At 41.3% G+C, this 18,032-nt stretch overlaps 2 protein-coding genes and 2 long non-coding RNA genes across 4 annotated transcripts in view; 1 reads left to right on the forward strand and 3 right to left on the reverse strand.

Moving 5' to 3' along the window:
• The window catches only part of LOC135446466 (uncharacterized), a 14,554-nt gene extending 14,229 nt beyond the window's left edge, over nucleotides 1-325 (reverse strand). Inside the window, exon 1 of the long non-coding RNA XR_010439818.1 lies at nucleotides 191-325. This is a non-coding gene — a long non-coding RNA (uncharacterized LOC135446466). The remainder of the gene's footprint in view (nucleotides 1-190) is intronic.
• On the forward strand, nucleotides 302-2,832 carry LOC135446467 (uncharacterized). Its single transcript, XR_010439819.1, has 3 exons — nucleotides 302-431; nucleotides 982-1,043; nucleotides 1,883-2,832. It is a non-coding gene; the product is annotated as an uncharacterized LOC135446467 (long non-coding RNA).
• An 875-nt stretch (nucleotides 2,833-3,707) lies between these two features.
• LRPAP1 (LDL receptor related protein associated protein 1) lies at nucleotides 3,708-13,779 on the reverse strand. Its single transcript, XM_064710252.1, has 8 exons — nucleotides 13,511-13,779; nucleotides 9,000-9,144; nucleotides 8,536-8,660; nucleotides 7,094-7,214; nucleotides 6,441-6,599; nucleotides 5,814-5,896; nucleotides 4,741-4,917; nucleotides 3,708-4,431 (listed from the first exon to the last, which is right to left on the reverse strand). The coding sequence occupies exons 1-8, from the start codon at nucleotides 13,688-13,690 to the stop codon at nucleotides 4,366-4,368; spliced, it is 1,056 nt and encodes a 351-aa protein (XP_064566322.1). The 5' UTR covers nucleotides 13,691-13,779; the 3' UTR covers nucleotides 3,708-4,365.
• A 2,363-nt stretch (nucleotides 13,780-16,142) lies between these two features.
• LOC135447241 (C-C motif chemokine 3-like) lies at nucleotides 16,143-17,215 on the reverse strand. The gene is made up of 3 exons (XM_064712162.1): nucleotides 16,932-17,215; nucleotides 16,589-16,694; nucleotides 16,143-16,409 (listed from the first exon to the last, which is right to left on the reverse strand). Exons 1-3 carry the CDS (start codon nucleotides 17,194-17,196, stop codon nucleotides 16,322-16,324), a joined length of 459 nt encoding a protein of 152 aa, XP_064568232.1. The 5' UTR covers nucleotides 17,197-17,215; the 3' UTR covers nucleotides 16,143-16,321.
• Nucleotides 17,216-18,032: the final 817 nt, after the last annotated feature.

The raw sequence follows: 18,032 nt of genomic DNA on the forward strand, positions 1-18,032 counted from the left end.
AAGAATATAATGCATCCAGAAAATGCAGCACCCAGCTCTCAGTTACAAAGGTAGGTCTGTTTTTATTAAATGCAACAATCTATTCCATTTATTGACTTAAATTACTTTATTTCTTCTATTCTCATTAAATGCTATGGAATGAAAAAAATATATTTAAGATATATATTAGAACTTCCTGTGTAGTACTTACTGTGAAATGCTCAGCCAAGATCAGCTGTTGAGGCAGCACATTCTGGAAGCTCAGGTGGTTTCTCTGTCCCTTGCTTTTTACCTTAATCTGCATTAAGCCTAGCTTGAGGGAACTCCACAGGGAGAGCTGGACACAGCAAGCAGGAGAGCCCAGGCAAGGATCCCACCAGCTCCTGAGCACAGGGATCCCCACCTGCAGAAACAGGATCTGAAAAGGCAGATGCCACTTCACCTGACAAAATGTAAATGATCTCTACTTGGTAAATTTAAATATTCCTGCTATTGCCAGATCTATCATTCATCAGGATCCCATGGGAGGGGAGAGGGGAAATTATTGCACAATAAATCTGCTACAGTGCTGTTCCTTATTTGTCTTGGTAGAATGATGCCACCTTAGCTGCTGTACCAACATGTAGGATGGGCTTTTTTTAAGAAAGGCTTGGTTATTTTTGTTGCGTTTAATGCCTTATGTATTTATTTCCCTCACCTTTCCACCCCCCTTTTTAACAAATAAAATCTGTCCTACATGAAGTCACTGACAAGTTTACTTAAATTGAGGTTCTTTTCAGGGCAGAATTTGACTGACTATAGAATATTAAATGCTCTGATTTTTTTTTTCCCTAAGAAATGCAGCTCTTTTCTCCTTTTTTTGCTGCCCCTTTTGTATTTCAAATAGTTTCTCAGAGTGGTTTAAAAACTTGTTAATTTGAAAAATTACAGAAGGATCAGCTAGAAAACCTATTAAGGAAGAGAAGATTCAACCGTTGTATAAAAGAGTTCTTTGCTTTTCAGATGCCTCTTCCATGTGACCTATGAACTCCATTATTCACCTCTTACAGGGTACAGGACTGCAGGTATATCTCATTTATACCTTTTTTCTTGGCTCTGATTTTTTGTTGCTATTTAGAGAAACACAGGGGTGGTGACTCAAGTTATTTTTTAATCTTTAATATCTCAAACACTACCCACTCTTGTTATTTTGACCATATGAACAGTTTTTGGAGGACTAAAACTGCAACAATAACTGAATTGTAGATACATTGTAGCATTCACATTCTTGGAAAAAATCCCTTCGCCCAGGATTTTTCTCCCGGGAAGCTGAACAGCCTTAGAGAAAAAGAAAATAATTCTTATCTCATTTGCTTCTCTTGTGTTTTTCTCATGTGGAATGTATTCGGAGATTGTTTACCCACAGGTGATTGTTTCATTGGATTCTGCTGTGAGTTGTTTTGACTCTTTGGCCAACTGGGGCCAAGCTGTGTTGAGAGTCTGGAGAGAGTCATGAGTTTTCATTATTATCTTTTTAGCATTCAGTAAGTATCCTTTCTATTCTTTAGTATAGTTTAGTATATTATTCTTTAATATAATATAGTATTTTAAAGTAATAAATTAGCCTTCTGAGAACATGGAGTCAGATTCATCATTCCTCCCTGCCACAGGGGTCCCTGCAAATACAGTAATACATTGATACATGTGAGGTGCAGACCATAGAAACTAGAGTGGAATCAGACTTTACACCCCCGTAGCCTGTCCCAAATTTGAAAAGGCAGGGAAAGCCCTGAGGAACCTTGACAGGAACAGACTATTGCTCATGCTTTCCCTTATGCTGTTGCACTCTCACTCAGCCACAGACTATTCCAATGGGAAGCTGGGTGCAGGGCAGCAACAGCCTTTTTACTTTGTTCTCCTCTAGGTTTGTGTGCTCAGACTCATTAACAGCTCTGCTCTGTAACTGAAGTGAGGTGACTCTGCTGACCCCACTCTCCAACCTTTGCCTCTGATGAGCTGTGACTTGTTCCCAGTTTTACATTACTGTGACATGTAAGTATTTTGTCAGCCTCTTGTACTTTGCAGCACCTGCCAAACATTCTCTCTGCTTGAGCCCACCTGGCCTTTGAGCCCAATTACTGTCATGGTGTGGCAGGTAAAGACACAGCACAGCCACTGCCTGCTTCAGCCACTGCCTCTTTAAAGCCTCTGCTGCAGCACCTCAGATCAGTAACTGATCTGACCCCGGTTATTCATTCCATGAATACAGCACCTTCTGCTGTTCCAGACATCCTCAGAAATTCTTGGATAAGCATATTCTACTTCAGGCAGACACTGGAATGAAACCCAGCTTTGTGCTGTGCCCTCCTGTGTGGAGCACACAGCTGCTGTGCCTGCCTTCAGTGCAGGCTGGGATATTTTACTTTCCCAAGGGCAGCACAGCTGCCCCAGCAGCAGGACCTGAACTCTGTGCCCTGGGAAAGCTGCTCCATCCCACACCACCCTGCCAGGACTGCCCAGCAGCAGTGCCTCAGTGCTTTGTGGAGCTCCTCTGCTCTGCATGTGTCCAAATTCTTCCCCCAGGGCCATTGCTGTGGGACCCCCCACACCCAGGCCACAGCCACCAAACTGACCTGCAGCTCACAGATTTGGTTCCCACCCTGCCAAAGGGGGCACTGAAGGACACAGTGAAGTCTCTGCTTTCTAACATAATACAGATTACATTTCTGATCTGCATTCACAGGGAATTGATGTAGACAAACTTGTAAGATAATACAGCTACTGCTCTGATACAACCTTTAAAGCCATAGTCTGGAGAAGAAATAAGTGTGTAGCATTTGAAAAAAAAAAAAAAACCAAAGCAGTTTTCTCATAAATGGCTTGTAACTATTTTTGGATTTACGTTTTTTAGTTTGCCAACCAAAGGTATACCTAAACTATATGAACAGAGTTGTCTCTAAGGAGATTGCTGATATTAGTGGTGGCTTCTTATTGTGATGGACAACGATTCTCTGCAATATAAATAATTCTAAGCTTACATTAAATTAAAAAAGTAAAAAAAGATTCTATCTTCAAAGTAAAAAAAAGAAAAAGATTCTCTCTTCAAAGAAAATCTCAAAGTAAGACTGCTACCAGAGTTTTGGTTCAGATCTTTTGCACATGAAGATATAGTTTTTAAGTAAAAAAAATCATGTTACTTTTAAGCCATGATGACCCAGGATGAGTGTCTCTTCAGTATTCCTCATGGAACAGGCAGGCAGAGCAAGGCTTGAGGACAGCTGCCTGATCCAGCACACCTCAGCACTGCCATCTGTGAGGGACAGAGCTCCCCAACCAAGCTGTAATGATTCACCCACACTGGACCTTGGCCTTGGCCTCGCTCCTGCAACAGTTTCATTCGAAACTTTCATTTGAAATAAAGGGTCAGCATTGTTATTACAGACAATTTCAATCCAAGTGCCTGATGTGTGCCAAAGTTCTGACGAGAAAAATCTGGTCTTGAAAGGAGAAGTGATAATAATCTTTACTGGAGATTGAACTGAAATATATAGTCAGAGATAAGCTGCTTCAGAAATCTTTCTGCCTATTCAGAACATAGAAACACATCCTTGTGGTGCAAAACTATCCCTCCTCTCTTAAAAACTGATGTGTGAATGAACATTACAGGAACTAGCAACATGCTCAAAAAACAGGCCTGGTTACTTCTCACTTTATGAAAGGGAAGATGAAAAGAAAAAGCCTCACCAGTATCTTGTTTTGATTTTTTAATGACCAAGTGTAGCAAAACCAAAGCAACCATGAACAAGATAATTGTACACACACATTAGTCAATAACTAAACTGTGCAAATTGACCTCAGTACTTGTTCCCTCATTACCCTTCCTCCCCCTCTCACATGAAAGATTTATATACAGTGCAGCAGTGCAGCTCTGAGCCACTGCTCAAAGTCAGTAAAAATATTTTTGTAACCTTAAGTTGGAAATGTAATAGGCCAAGGATTGAAATAAAGACTTTTTCTGGCCCCTGTTTAACCTTCCTGTACCTCAGTGTTTGCTTTCATTGATCAGAAAACCTTACCTGACTATAAGATTAGTATTTTTTTTACTAGCAGGAATCCTTTGATTTTTGCATATTTGTTTCCTTTTGACAAAACTGATTATTTCAAAGGCTGCTACTTGATTCAGAAGTAAGATTCTTATGATCCAAGATGTGAAACCTTAATACTTAATCATTTAATTTTACAGTGCAAATACAAAATTTGTAATAAAGTAGGCAAAAAAAAAAATTCTTACAGGATACATCTGTTCAATCCTTACTATTTCAGAAGGACTCCTTGGTAAGCCCTGCTCAAAAAACCACACTAACTGCTTTGTGTTAACAGACTGATCCCATGAAGCAGGACAAATTCTTATAGCTCATTGTGTTGGAGACCTTGAGAGATTCTGCTGGATAAGTCTTGCAAGTGCTTCTTTACCTATCAGGAAAAGAAAACACACAAAAAAAAATCAGGAAGACAATAAATTATCAATAGAGTAATAAATTCAGATTTTGCGACAAGTATTTGTAACAACAGAAAGAGCAGAGAGCAGGAAGACTTCAGGCCTTTTTAAATCTGTAAGAACAATTATGTGTATGGTGTACTAAACATGGAGAACAGATGTGTCTTGAACTCCCCTTCTGGAAATCATTCAGCTTGCATGAAAAATCAGCACTGGATAATCTGCTCCCCCTCTGCTATTGAGTTAAACTTTCAACATGTATGTAACACTGCATTTATACAGACCTTATATCCTAGCTCTTTTGTCTTTTCTTGCAGCATGGCATATTTCTCTTTGTTTCTGTTCAGATGATCCTTGTCTCCAGTTTCCTCTACATGCTTCAGTTTCTGGTGTGAAATCTCTAATTGTTTCTGGTAATGATGGTGCTTTTCAATCTTTGCTTCAAAATGTTTCAGCTCCTCCTAAGATAACAAACACACACAGCTTCAGAGGAGTTTCTTTCCAAGTCTTCCTTTCTCTTGCCAAGACACTCCTAATGATACTCTACTAAGTCAGGCACAGAAAGCTTTTTCAGTTCCCTGCTTCTTAAAAAGTGTCTGGACAATCCATTACCATCACCACCAGACTGCTGATTTTGAAAGCAGTGCTGAAAACGACCCATTGCAGAGTCCTCAAAAGGAGACTGTGGGTGGCTGTGTGAGGTGCTACAAGATGAGAGCAGGGAACACCAAGCAAAAATTTAGGCATAAGAACAGCAGAATGAGGGGAGAGAGACAGATTTTTAAAAAAGCCTCTTTTTGAAATCTGATAGATAGAGTCAGACAAAAAAAAAATTAAATCTTTTCTTTATACAACTTGAATTGAATAAAAGTGGCATGAACTGCACAGGAATGAAGTTCTACATTATTTCATTGAAAAACAGTCTTAATCACAATAGTTTTGTGTCAGCTCAACACAGCTCCAACATGGGAAGTTAACAGTACAGGAGATGGGCACGAGAGGGAAATTGCTGGGTATACAGATTACAGTGCTTCCCAAGGACATAATTAAGACATTGGTAAGAGGGGTAAATCTGGTGCCTTGGCAACAAAGAAGCAGGACCTGATCTTTCAAAGATTCAAAATATGCAACAGTTGTTTTGAGAGGATTCAGAATTTTCATTCTTCTAATTATAACAGAACCAGCATATGATTAGTTACACACATGTCTATAAATTTGAAGAATTAAAAAGGCAGTATGACCTTTTTTATGGTGTCTGGAGGGTAATACAGAAGTGGCTGCAATCAGAGTAAAATCAAGCACTTCTTTATGTGGCAAAATATCTTTCTGCAAGAGAAGTCACTGGAATTCCACTTACTCGAAAAGATTCAAGCTCTTTCTCAGTGAAATTAGCTGATTTGGCCATGTCCCACAAATCAATCACTCTTGGTTCTTCAAATTCTAAACAAACACACATAACAAAATTAAAATGTGGACACAATGCTTTTAATGCTCAACTTCTATGAAAGATGAAGGGATGCTTTCTCACATACATATAGTTATTAAATTAAGAACAGAGACATTAAGCACTGCATTTCTAATAGATCTAATTTAGATGAAACTGAGTACTTGGGAGAAGTACCCAAGTACTGGATAAAACTAGATACTAGTACTAGGTAAAACAAGTAGGTTTTAAAAAGCAAAAAACCCCAAACCTGAGGAACTGGATAAAGGCATTGCATGTCCTGCATGTTGTCTCATTTACTTGCCCTCCTGGGGCAATATCCCTTCTCATGGAAGACAAAATTATCCTCTTAACACAATGACTGTATCCTTTCATTAGGCTTCCAGTGTTTGGTGCTAAACAGGACTGGCTGACTCTGTATCTTCAGCCCACTGTGGCACACAACACACTGTGATACTGTGACTATGCCTTTGCCCACTGATTTTAACTTTTAAAAAATGAAATGAATCCCAAAGAAGCACAAACCCTGCTGTATCATACCACTGGTTGTGTCATATCCCTGGTGACTGACTTTACGCAAACGTTCAAAGCCCTGATTGATGCTCCTTAACTTCTCCTTGAGCTCTCTGTGCTTGTTGTGCAAGATTTCCTCTTTCACCAGGTTCTCCTCAGATGGATTGATAACATTCTTGTGGATATCTGTTGAAGAACAGTAAGTATTATTGATTGTGGGCCAAATCTCGATAGCTCAAAAACTCCAAATAATCCCCCAAATCTGAGGTGAATAAAAAAAGTGCTAAGTTCTTAGGATTTCAGTTGAGTGCAAATAAAGCTGGTGAGACAAAACACATATTTTCTGCAGACTTTAGAATTGCATTTTGCAGCAGTGGATTTATGCTTGCTGCCTAATTTCCTGTAAAACTACAATGGCCATCATTGCTAATCTGATGGCATTTTCCCTGCATGAAATGAAGGCAGAATCAGAAAACTGAAATGGCAGCAGTTTCATTAGCTGGCAAGAATTTTGGCAGCTAATGCAGAACTAAACCCAGGAGGTTATCTGAAAATGCCAGCACCTGCAAGTGGTTCTGACAGAAATGTGAGGAGTTCCAAAGAAATTTGGAAGTGATGGAAACAATGGGCAGAGAAAAGAGATGTACTGATCTTGAAACATCAGAGAATTGTCCAGGCACCTTCTGTTCTGCTCACAGTCTCCAGCAGAATATTGTATTCACGGATCTTTTCTTTGTGATGCGTAAATTCTCGCCAAAGCTTATCCAGCTCCTCATCAGAGAACTTCCCAGAGGTCTTGGCCTGAAAGAAACATGAGCTCATTATGCTTTCCAGGCCAAGTGCTTTAAGTGCCCTCAACTGCCAAAATGTCTTCCCACTTCTCACCACATTTAGAAAATTATTAAGTGCAGCTTTTCTTTAGATCTTTTGTTTTAATTCTCTTAATATTTGTATGTGGTCAGGATTTAGATGTTGATGGATGAGATGCCTTTAATCATGTCAAAAGATGTTTGCTTCAGACTTATAAAACTGGACTTGCTATGGATTACCCAGTGAAAAGTGCTGGCATTTCTATTCCATGGGAAACAATTTAATACAGAAATAAGGGCCATGGAGCTCCATAGACAACTGTAAGGGAACCATTTGCATGAGGGATGCAGTCGGACATTAAACACAGTCTTTACTGCATCTTACTCTACTGGCAGTGAAGATTTTATCACTGCTGTGCACTTGCTCTCTAACCATTTAAGAAGCACTGCTCACACAGCCGGGGCACTACTCACAAATCTGGGGGGATACTTGCTGCAATGCCTGATCAAAAGTGAATATTTTTGAAACCTATCCAGACCCCTTTTTTTGTTTTTTTTTGCTCAGGGAATATTTCTCCTATTGCACTTTACTGTTCCCCAAAGCACAGGACAACATGTTCCTTGCCAAAGCTGTACCTAGTTACAGTAACATTTAAATATTCAGCAAATCTTTTTTTCTGCTTTTCTATCACTGCACTACACTCATGGGAGAATTCTTTAGATTTACCTGACTAGCTGCTTCTTAAAATTTGAATTATTTAATTGCTGAAGATTATGACTTTGCCAGTTTTAACTGCCCAAATTTGACAGTACATCTTCCACTTTTTATGCATGAATGCAAATCCTGGGAATTTTCAGTTGAATACTAAGTTGAGAAAGCCCTTATTTAAAACCCTTCCCCACAATACATTTCACTTTAGACAGTCTACAAAATGGTTCTATTTTAAATATATCTTTTAAAAAATATCCACAAACAACAAGAAGAAAACTGGGAAAAACACCATAGATATACTACCACACAGTGTGACAGTCACACTAAGGGAAGCCATGAGTTCAGGGAAATGTGAGGACCCAGGCTCCACCTTTCAGATTAACTGGGTGTTTTAATTGCCAAAGACAACCTGCCACAGCTGGATGGTCTGGATACAGGGCATGAAGATGTGAGCTACAGAGCAAGGCAGCTTGGTCAGTACTTAACAAAAGAGTAGTAAAGCCATTAATTTCCAAGTCTGAATGCTCACAGAAGACACAGCTAAGAGTTCAATGAAGAAATACTGATTTCCTACACTCCAGTTCCTGGAAATCTTACTCACCTTGCTCCATAATTTCTCGAGTCTTGGATCATCTAGTGTGTCACTTTCTGTGCCATCTTTAATATAGTTGGTATCAACTAGCTGAGAGTCCTTCTTTCCATTCATTCCATATTTAGTCATAATGACTGCAAGGGAATAGAAGATACAGAAACATGAGAACCAACTATGGATGTACGGAAGGTGAGAGATGGGGTACATCTGTGACTGTCAGAGCTGCACTTTGCAGCTCATGGAGGAAGAGCTAACAAACAGTTCAAGACACACTGGTCCCAGGTTCAATGACCTCTTCTGGAATTATTGGGAGTAAAGCACTTTGTTAGGCTCCTGCAGCTCCCTGCTGAACTGCAGAGAACTTGTGTCCTTAGTGTCCACAAAGACAACCTGTTATGTAATAAACACAAGTGTCTAACCATGTGTGTGTGTGATGCAAAGTTTAAACTCCTCCTTTCCAAGACAGCCCTTACCATTTAAGTTCCGTCTGAGCTTGGCTTCCTTCTCTCCATCTTCATCCAGCCCTTCAGCTTTCAGTTTTTTCCAGCTCAGCTCATCCTTTTCTTGTATTTTTAGATCACTATGCAACTCTGCCAGTTTCACAGCAGAGAGATGGAGCTGACAAGAAGACAGAAAGGTTTGTATTTAGTTATGTGGAGTCCCCTTTTGCTTCAGAGCTACCTCAGGAACCAGTACAGATAGATAACAACCAGCATGGCACAGCAATTCTTCTCAAAGAACGTGCCATTGCCATCACATGTCCTTTCTTGTGGACAATCTTCCAACCATACAGTTATAGTGAGTTGGAAAACTTCATTGGTTAGTACAGTTTTTCAGTCTCCCAGGTCACTGAGGATGGCCTTGCAGGTCAGAGAGCCACTTCATCAGCAATTTTTACTATGATCAAAATGAAAAAGAAATTCTCAAATAATTTCTTAACACAGTTTATGTGCATTAAAACATACAAAACCTACAGGTATTCCTGTCTAACATATTAGAAAAAAAAAAAAAGTATAACACTGAGGCTGAAGATAGAAAAAAAAATAGTTTAAATGAATGCTAGGTCAGCTTGAAATTTTGTGAGCTACAGAGAAAACAGGAAAAATATGGACTAATTGAAATTTTGTGAGCTACAGGGAAAACAGGAACAATGACTAATATGTGGTTGGCTAATCAGCACTGCTGTGAGTTGATCCTGAACTTCCAGATTTTAGTCATCTTAGTTATTCAATTTAAAACAAATAAATGTAACAAACCATCTTAATACTTCAGAACCATTTTTTTTTGTGTCTATGTGGTCAAAAAACAGAAGGTGAGGTGAGGAGAAGCCCAGAGAGGAGAGGAGATAAAACCCCTCCAACTACTGCGTGCCCAGCTCCTGGGAGCTCAGATCCAGCTGGAAACCACCTGGGCTTGTCAGTCCTAGCACAAGTTTATCTATTTTATCATTAAAACCAGCTTACAGATTATAAAAATTATCATTTTCAGTGAGGAAGGAGTATGTTTAATAAACACAAACTCAGAACTCAGTATTGTTTTTAAACATCTGAATGATACTGAAAAGATTCAGCCGTTCCTTTGTGTGTCACTAGGTTATTTTAAAGTAACTAGGAAAAGTATAATTACTTTGAACTAATGCACTTCCTATTGACAAGAATTCAGGAAATTATCCACATTATTGTTTATGTTTCCATCATAGGCTGTCCTATTAATTAATCTTGTGCCACTGCATACAATAATTTTGATTTTTAAATTTTTTTCTCTGCATTTTGCACTTGGCTTACTGAAATTACTAAAATCTAGAATCACAGGTAAATATAATGCTTACAGAACACATTAAAACTTCTGATCCCTCTAATACTAAAGCAAAGGAGTGTCCCTGTTGTGACCTTTACCATCTACTTTTGGGGAACTGCTTTACAGAAACAAAGCACTTAGAAGGAACCACTTTATTTATGGTTCTTAGGATGTGCTGAGTAAAAGAAAAACCTTAATCATGTACTTATTTACTTTTCTGGTGCAGGATGACGTGGACAGCCCAAGTGTCACTGCTGCAGTGGCACCAAGAATAATTTTCCTCAGCAAGAATTGTGCTCTGAAGCTTCAAGACTGAGTGAGAGGTTTGCTACAAATTGTGAAGGGAATGGCCAAATATCTTGGTACTTATTTAGTTACTCTAATATTAGTCAGCATTCAAGTAGCCTGGACATCACATGTAGTTGGGTTGAGGAAATACAGGAATAAATAGCCATGCATAATTAGATAAGAAGTAATTTAGCTCCTAAGTACTGCAAATATAATAAAATAAAATCTTTTATGTGGGACCTTGTCATCAGTAACACACTACTGTGTAAAAGATTCCACAGTGCATTTTATGTTAGAGCCCCTCTGCAGTTAGTGCAATCCCATAAACATGTACAGCTTTCTCTTTTCTAGATGTTATAGAAAAGAATATCAGAACTTCTAAACATAAAGTCTGGAGACATAATCAATCAAACATGTTAAAGTCTTAATAAATACTAAGGAGCTACATTAACTCCACTATTCCTTAAGAGAAAACAAGATTCTATTCAAATTTCTCCCAATTAGAGCAATATTTTTCTAATTCTCATCACAATTTTAGTAGGAAACTAAAATAGCTGTCCTTGTAAGCATTATAAATCCTATGAAAACCATTTGGAAGCCCCTTGCCTGTCCTATTAATGCAAAACAGAGTGAATACATAAATTAATTTAAAGTATTCAGTTCAAGAACTACTTCCTTTAAGGTTATCCCATGTTGGACCCTGAGTACACCAGGTTAAAAATGTCAGTGGTAGGACTCCTCATCACTTTACTAACATCACTCACATGCTGGAATAACTAACTAGAAGCAGAGGTGAAAAGTTAAGTTTAATGATTAAATAACCAAGCAACAAGCTCCTTAAACTCATTCTTTATGCTGCCTGGACATTAACATCCAAGACAGGTACCTGGCAATGCTGGGAATGAGTGCTGGAAATTTATCAAACATGACAACAATTACATCATTTGCTGTTGGGCTGGCTGCAATCATTACCTGCAACACCCTTACCTACACTCTTGCCTCCAAGAGAAAAGAGCTCTTTACTACAAATTTACTCTTTATGAAAAGAGATTCTGGAGAAAGATCAAGCACTCCCTTCCACTCATCCTCAGGGAAACAAGAAGAAAGTCTGGCTTGCCGCTCCTGGTCCCACTAAGTAACATTTTGGGGCTTTTTTTTAGGGACTGCTCCTCCAACTGTGTTGCAATGCTAAATTGTGGTATCCGACTTTTATGTCAAAACAAAGAAGTCCCCTGTTTTCAGTAGTTTCTCTATCACTACCAAAATAAAGGAATGAAGAGTTCTGCATTGACACACAGAAGTATTTAAATACAAATGCAATACACAGCCAAAGTTTTCCTCTTATTTTATATATTGCCCAGACATACTGAAAAATCACTTTATAAAACACATGCTGGATGACAGTTGTACTCAAAAGCGAAATTCAGATTGTAGCAAATTTAGTTCAAGTAGGTTCTGCATCTCTAAAATCCAGCTCACACATATAGAATTTACTAAGCCTTAGTTCCTTACTGACAAAGTTAATCCATTTTCTATTTTAGCATCTTAACACAGATGATGTAAAGCACCTCAAATTTTAATTCCAGAAGAGCCAGGTATGAACATGAGAAAAGACTGTAATTGGAAAGGTGAGAGGTAACTGACATTACTATAATTGCAGATTATTTCCAGTCTCAGTGTGGTTTCCTTTTCAGCTGTCAGTTCAACAGCTGGCATTTCATTAACACACTTTCCTATGTCCCATTCCATCTGTCTCCCATCGAGGAAAGGAGTAATTTTGATAACTTCCTATAGCACATTGGGAGGCAGCACAATGGCACAGTTCTAGATTCTGGCTGAATTTGGGGATGCCCACCTCCAATTCAATAGCTCAGGCTATTCAGAATACCGAAGATTCAAAATTAATGTTAACTATATTTCATAGCCTGAAAGAACTGAACCTTTGCCAGTCATCACCCTAATTTCCATGGTCCACAATATTCAGGGGATATCTGCAGTGCATTCTTCTCCTCCCACAGCAGCTGTTCTTCTTAGTTATAAGCAAATATTTCCACTGTAATTAAAGAATTTGACTGTATTTTCACTTTAATTAACCATCTTCTGTAGTCCACTGTGAGAGAAACTCAAGTACTGTTTTGACTCACTGTCAGAATTAAGGCTCTCATCTGGGAATGGTGAAACCCATTTGCTGGTCCTCTTGCATTTGTCTACATTACTTGACGTGAATGTAGGAGACACAACCACCAGGGTGGAGATTTCCTCTTCTCCCGCAGTGAACTTCTGCCCTGTGCCGAGCAGGAACCGAGCCCACCACCTTCAGACAGCTGAGAGCATCCCAGTCCTGAACAGCACGGCTAAAGCCCGGGAGCCAAGCGCAGATCCTACCCGGCACCAGGGGGGCTTCCCTCTCTCTGGCACTGCCTGGGCATGCGGATTAGCTGCTGCATTACCCGGGGGCAGGTGAGCACCTCCCGGGGCTCGGACACACATCCCCTGTTACCCACGGGCAGGTGAGCACCTCCCAGGGCTCGCACACACATCCCCTGTGCCGGGAACCATGCGGTTTGGGGGCTGCATTACCCTGGGCAGGTGAGCACCTCCCGGGGCTCGGACACACATCCCAGGGCTCGGACACACATCCCGTGTCCCGGGAGGAGCCGCTCCCGCCGCTGGCATAGCAGCCGCCGCGGGGCTGAGCGGAGCGCTCGCTGCGTGACGCTCGGGGACAGCCGTGCCCGAGAACAGAACAAACGCCACCGATGCCCCGAGCCGGGGCCAGACAGCCTCGGCGTCTCCTCACACACCGGTGCCCGCTCCTCGCCATCTCCCTGACGGGGAAGGAGTGTCTGAAGCGGCCGGGCCCGACCTCGGAGCCCCCTCCGAGCGCCGCTCCACTCACCCGCTGCGCCTTCTCCCAGATCTGGTTCAGCCTCACCACCCGGAACTCCCCGGCTTCCCGCCGCTTGCCGTCGGCGGCGGCCAGCCCCTCGTTGGCCTCCCGGGAGTACTTGCTGGCCTGTCCGGCGGCAGCCAGAAGCAGCGCGGCGGCGAGAGCCGGCAATGCCCGCACAGCCGCCATGTCGCGCCGCGCGGACAACTACAACTCCCGAGATGCCCTGCGGGGCCGGGAGGTCCCTGCTGGACGAGCGGGGTTGAGGCCGGAAATCCGGAAACTCAGAGTGGGGTTTGGGTGTGGGGAGCATGAGGGGAATGAGGTGTGGGCTGTTGCATTTCGTGCTATTCTCTTTGTGAGAAACGCCAGTCACTTGTTTTTAAAATTTTTAAAGTTTAATAGTAATAAAATTGTTATAAAAATAGTAATATAATGAGAGTAATAATAATTTGAACGATTTGAATTAGGACAATATGAGACAATAGAAACAAGGAGTTATGTCCTTTTCTGGGCAGCATAAGCCCGGAAAAGGACACACGTTAACAGAGGATTAACCCTTAAAAACAATAGCCTGTTGCATATTCATACATCTCATGCATGACATATAAATTCCATTCAAATACAGCATTCTGTCTGGTCAGTGTCAACTACTTCTGAATCCTGACGGCGTCTTCAGAGCTGAACGAGGCGGGAAGAAGTTCGTTTCTCCTGATAATGGGGCAATAAATTCTTTCTCTGAAAGATTTAGGTGTCCTGTGGCTGCTATCTCAGTGCGAGTCCTTTGTTAAAAAAAAGTAGCCTGCATAGCATAGTTTCTATTTTAACATTTTGCTATAACCTAAAACTATATTTAACACACTACTTAAGAGAATTAATACAGCATAACTTTCTAACATAACACATATAATATTCATTTTAATATTTGCAAAAAACCAATAATAAAATACACATTTTTCAGTTCTCATTCTCCTCAGCACTTGCTTCACAAAATATGCTGAATATGGCACGTTTTATGATTAGTCTGCCCTCCAACACTCAGTGTTGATGTCAGCTCTGCGGTAACAAGGGGACACAGTGGGTTTGAACGCCACTACTTTCATCAAACAAAGTTTTCAGATACTAATACAATGTCCAAGAAACAGAAAAAGAAAGAGGCAGCTCAAGGAATGGAAGGCAGGGATGGGAACGGGTTCCCCCTTGGTGGTGGCAGGGAAGAACACCTGTACTTGGGGCAGCACAGAGGGATGGATGGTGGTGGTGGTGGATGGTGGTGTGGGCAGAAGGAGGGCTGTGTGAAATGCAGGGACACCTAGTCTGGGTTTGTGAAAAATACATATTTTATGATTGGCTTTTTGTAAATATTAAAATTAATATTATATGTGTTAGGCTAGAAAGTTATGCTGTATTAATTTTCTTAAATAGTGTGTTAAATATAGTTTTAAGTTGTAACATAAGGTTAAAATAGAAACTATGCTATATAAGATACTTTTTTAAAAGAAAGGACTCACAAGATAGCAGTCACAGGACACCTAAATCTTTCAGAGAAAAAGAATTTATTGCTCTCTTATCAGAAGAAATAAACTTCTTTCTGCCTCGCTCAGCCATGAAGACACCGTCAGGATTAAGGGAAGAAGCTGACCCTGACCAGACAGAATTCTTTGTCTGAATGGAATTTATTCATCATGTATGAGGTGTATGAATATGCAACAGGTTTTAAAGGGTTAATCCTCTGTTAATGTGTGTCCTTTTTCAGGCTTATTTTGCCCAGAAAAGATACCTGGACTGTCCGTAACTCTTTGTTCTTATTGTCTCATATTGTCCTAATCTCAATTGTTCAAATTTTTATTACTCTAATTATATTGCTATTTTTATGACCATTTTATTACTATTAAACTTTTAAAATTTTAAAAACAAGTGATTGGCGTTTTTCACAGGTTGTTCTCCAGGGGTGAAGTGTGGAATGGCTCTGGGCTTGGTGGTGTGTGCTCAGAGGGCAGCTCTTGGTCCTGATGGTGCCAGCCTTCTACCTCAGTGTGTCCTCTTCAAGGAGCCAGACTAAGGGTGCAGTGGTCAACAGGCATTTTTAGGAGGGGATTAAGTCAAGCTGTATTAAGGAAAAAACCTCCATGATGCTGTGAAAATGCACAGTATTTAATCCAGGGTTGGTGTATTTATAAGAACCAATAGATTGTCTAAACTGTCATGAGATTTGTGAAAACAGTGCATCAGGGTGGATTTTTACTGGACTGTAATTTTTGCCTTGAAAATTATATAAAAGTATTATGTTTTCTCTTTCACATTTTTTCTAAGTCAGAGATTTTCAGTGTTATTTACCTAGAAGCTGTTGCTATGAGACTGAATTGCAGAAGTGGCCAAAAGCATTGCACTATACATTGCATTGAAGAGCAGTTGAAGTGAGCTTTGAAGTACAGCAAACTGATGATGCAGAAAGAAGTCCATCAGCCTTGCCCAAATCTTGTGCAGCTCTACACATAATTTTTAGGATTTAGAGCTTCTTTTAGTCTCATTATTACAGTGTATATATGTATTCCTGAGTAATTTTGGAATACGTGGTTCTATCTTGTCTGTCATTTCTGTCATGTTGGGGTTCCAGCAGAGACTTCAGAGACACCCAAAGGATTTGACAAACCAACATTTTATTCAAGCATTTAGGCAAAAGCAAAGTTTAGTTAAACCAGTGTATGCCAATTGTAGTAAATTTTCCTTTTGAAGAAGGATGCAGCTCAAGCACTCTTACTGCAGTCCTCATGGTGGGGGCTGAGCGCTCTGCCTGGGAGCAGCGGCAGGGAGGAGTGACTACTGAAGCCTCATGTCCTTCAGGTATTCCTGCACCCAGCGAGCACTGGGGTCTGCACACACCTTCGTTCCTCTCCTGGTGACCAGGCTGTTGGGAAAACCAGTATTGAGGCACTCAGCCAGGGCATCAGGGTGCTTTTGCTAGGTCCTGCTGGTAGCCCCTGTTTGTCCCTGTCCATGCCCTTCCCCATCCTGGACAACCTTGGACACCTTTGAGGCCCTGCCCTGGCTGCTGCACCCTGGACCCCAGCAGTGTTGGGTACTTACACCACAGCTGGCCTTGAGCAGGTGTTGCTGGTCACGTAGGCAGAGCTGATCATCATGCGTGGAATGGGGCGGGAAATGTAGGAGAAGCAGCAGGTGGTGTCTTCAGCTTCAGGGAAGAGAGATGGGCCCAGTGAGACCCCCACACTGCAGCAGAGGCTCTGCCTGTGGCTCCCAGGGGATTTGCCATCACCTATGCTGTGTCCTCTGGGAACACCTCCTGGAAACCTCCATCTCTGAGGCTTAGTCCCTGCACTGGTGATGCCCATCAGCTCTCAGCCTTCTCCATAGACAGGAGTGTCTAATCAGTGGGGATGGGGCTCTCTCCTGGGGAAAGAGAACCTACCGTTCCGCTTGTGAAGTGCAGCGCTGCTGGGGATGCTGGGATCAGCCTCAGCCAGGGAGCAGATGGCCACAAGGAGCAGAACAGCCAGGGCAGCTGACAGGACCCTCATGGTGCTGGGAAGGCTGAGAGAGCCACGAGTGACGCTGGAGCTGCGGTGTCTGTAGGGCTGTCCTCTGCACAGTAACCTCTGCTCCTGCTGATCTCCTTTTATATCCCCCACCACTGGGTGGGCACAGGGTTTCAAGGAAGAAAATGAGTCTGTCATACCAGCAAAATTGTGTGACTTAAATAAGCCGCAGAAAGGGAAGTGCCAGCCACAGGGCTATGATTTTCAGATTCGAGAGAGAACAAGTCTTATGAGGAACAGCTGAAGGAGCTGGGTTTGTGTTGTAGTTGAGATGGTCACAATACAAAGCAACACACTCAATTTTCAGAAGGCTTCAAACCTGTTTTTATTATAGCGTGCATGCTTTTTACACATTCTTACAAAACTCCTAAGTTTACACTTTACTCATTGGTCACAAAAGACAAACAAGGTGCTTATTGGAATAGTTGCAGTTGCAGTTTTCTCTTATTTATCCTTCTTTCTTTCTTGGTTTCTACGTCAACAACCTTGCTGGAAAATCCTTTCAGGAGTAAACAAGGATCCTCTTATTAAACTTCTCTCTGGCTCACAGAAGTTGCTGTAAAACCTCTTCCACAGGTTTCTTTGATGGTGGAAGAGGAGGCCCCCCTGAGGGGCACCTTACTGCTCTCTGCAAGTTTTTGAAAGGAGGGCTGTAGTGAGGTGGAGGTTGCTCTCTTCTCCCAGGTTACAAGGACGAGACAAAATGGCTTCACATTGATCCAGGTCATGTTATGAAAATGTTCTTTTCTGGAAGGGTTGTCAAGCACTGCAATAGGCTGCCTGGGGAAGTGGTGGGGTCACCATCCCTAAAGACATTTAAAATACATGTAGATGTGGTGCTTAGGGACATAGTTTGGTGGTGAACTTGGCAATGCTGGATTAACAGTTGGACTTGATGATCTTAAAGGTCTTTTCCAACACAAATGATCCTACAATTTGTTTCTGTCAACTTCATGGTACTGCAGGGGCTGAGG

This window comes from Zonotrichia leucophrys, chromosome 4, assembly GCF_028769735.1.
Source record: "Zonotrichia leucophrys gambelii isolate GWCS_2022_RI chromosome 4, RI_Zleu_2.0, whole genome shotgun sequence".
Taxonomy (NCBI): domain Eukaryota; kingdom Metazoa; phylum Chordata; class Aves; order Passeriformes; family Passerellidae; genus Zonotrichia; species Zonotrichia leucophrys.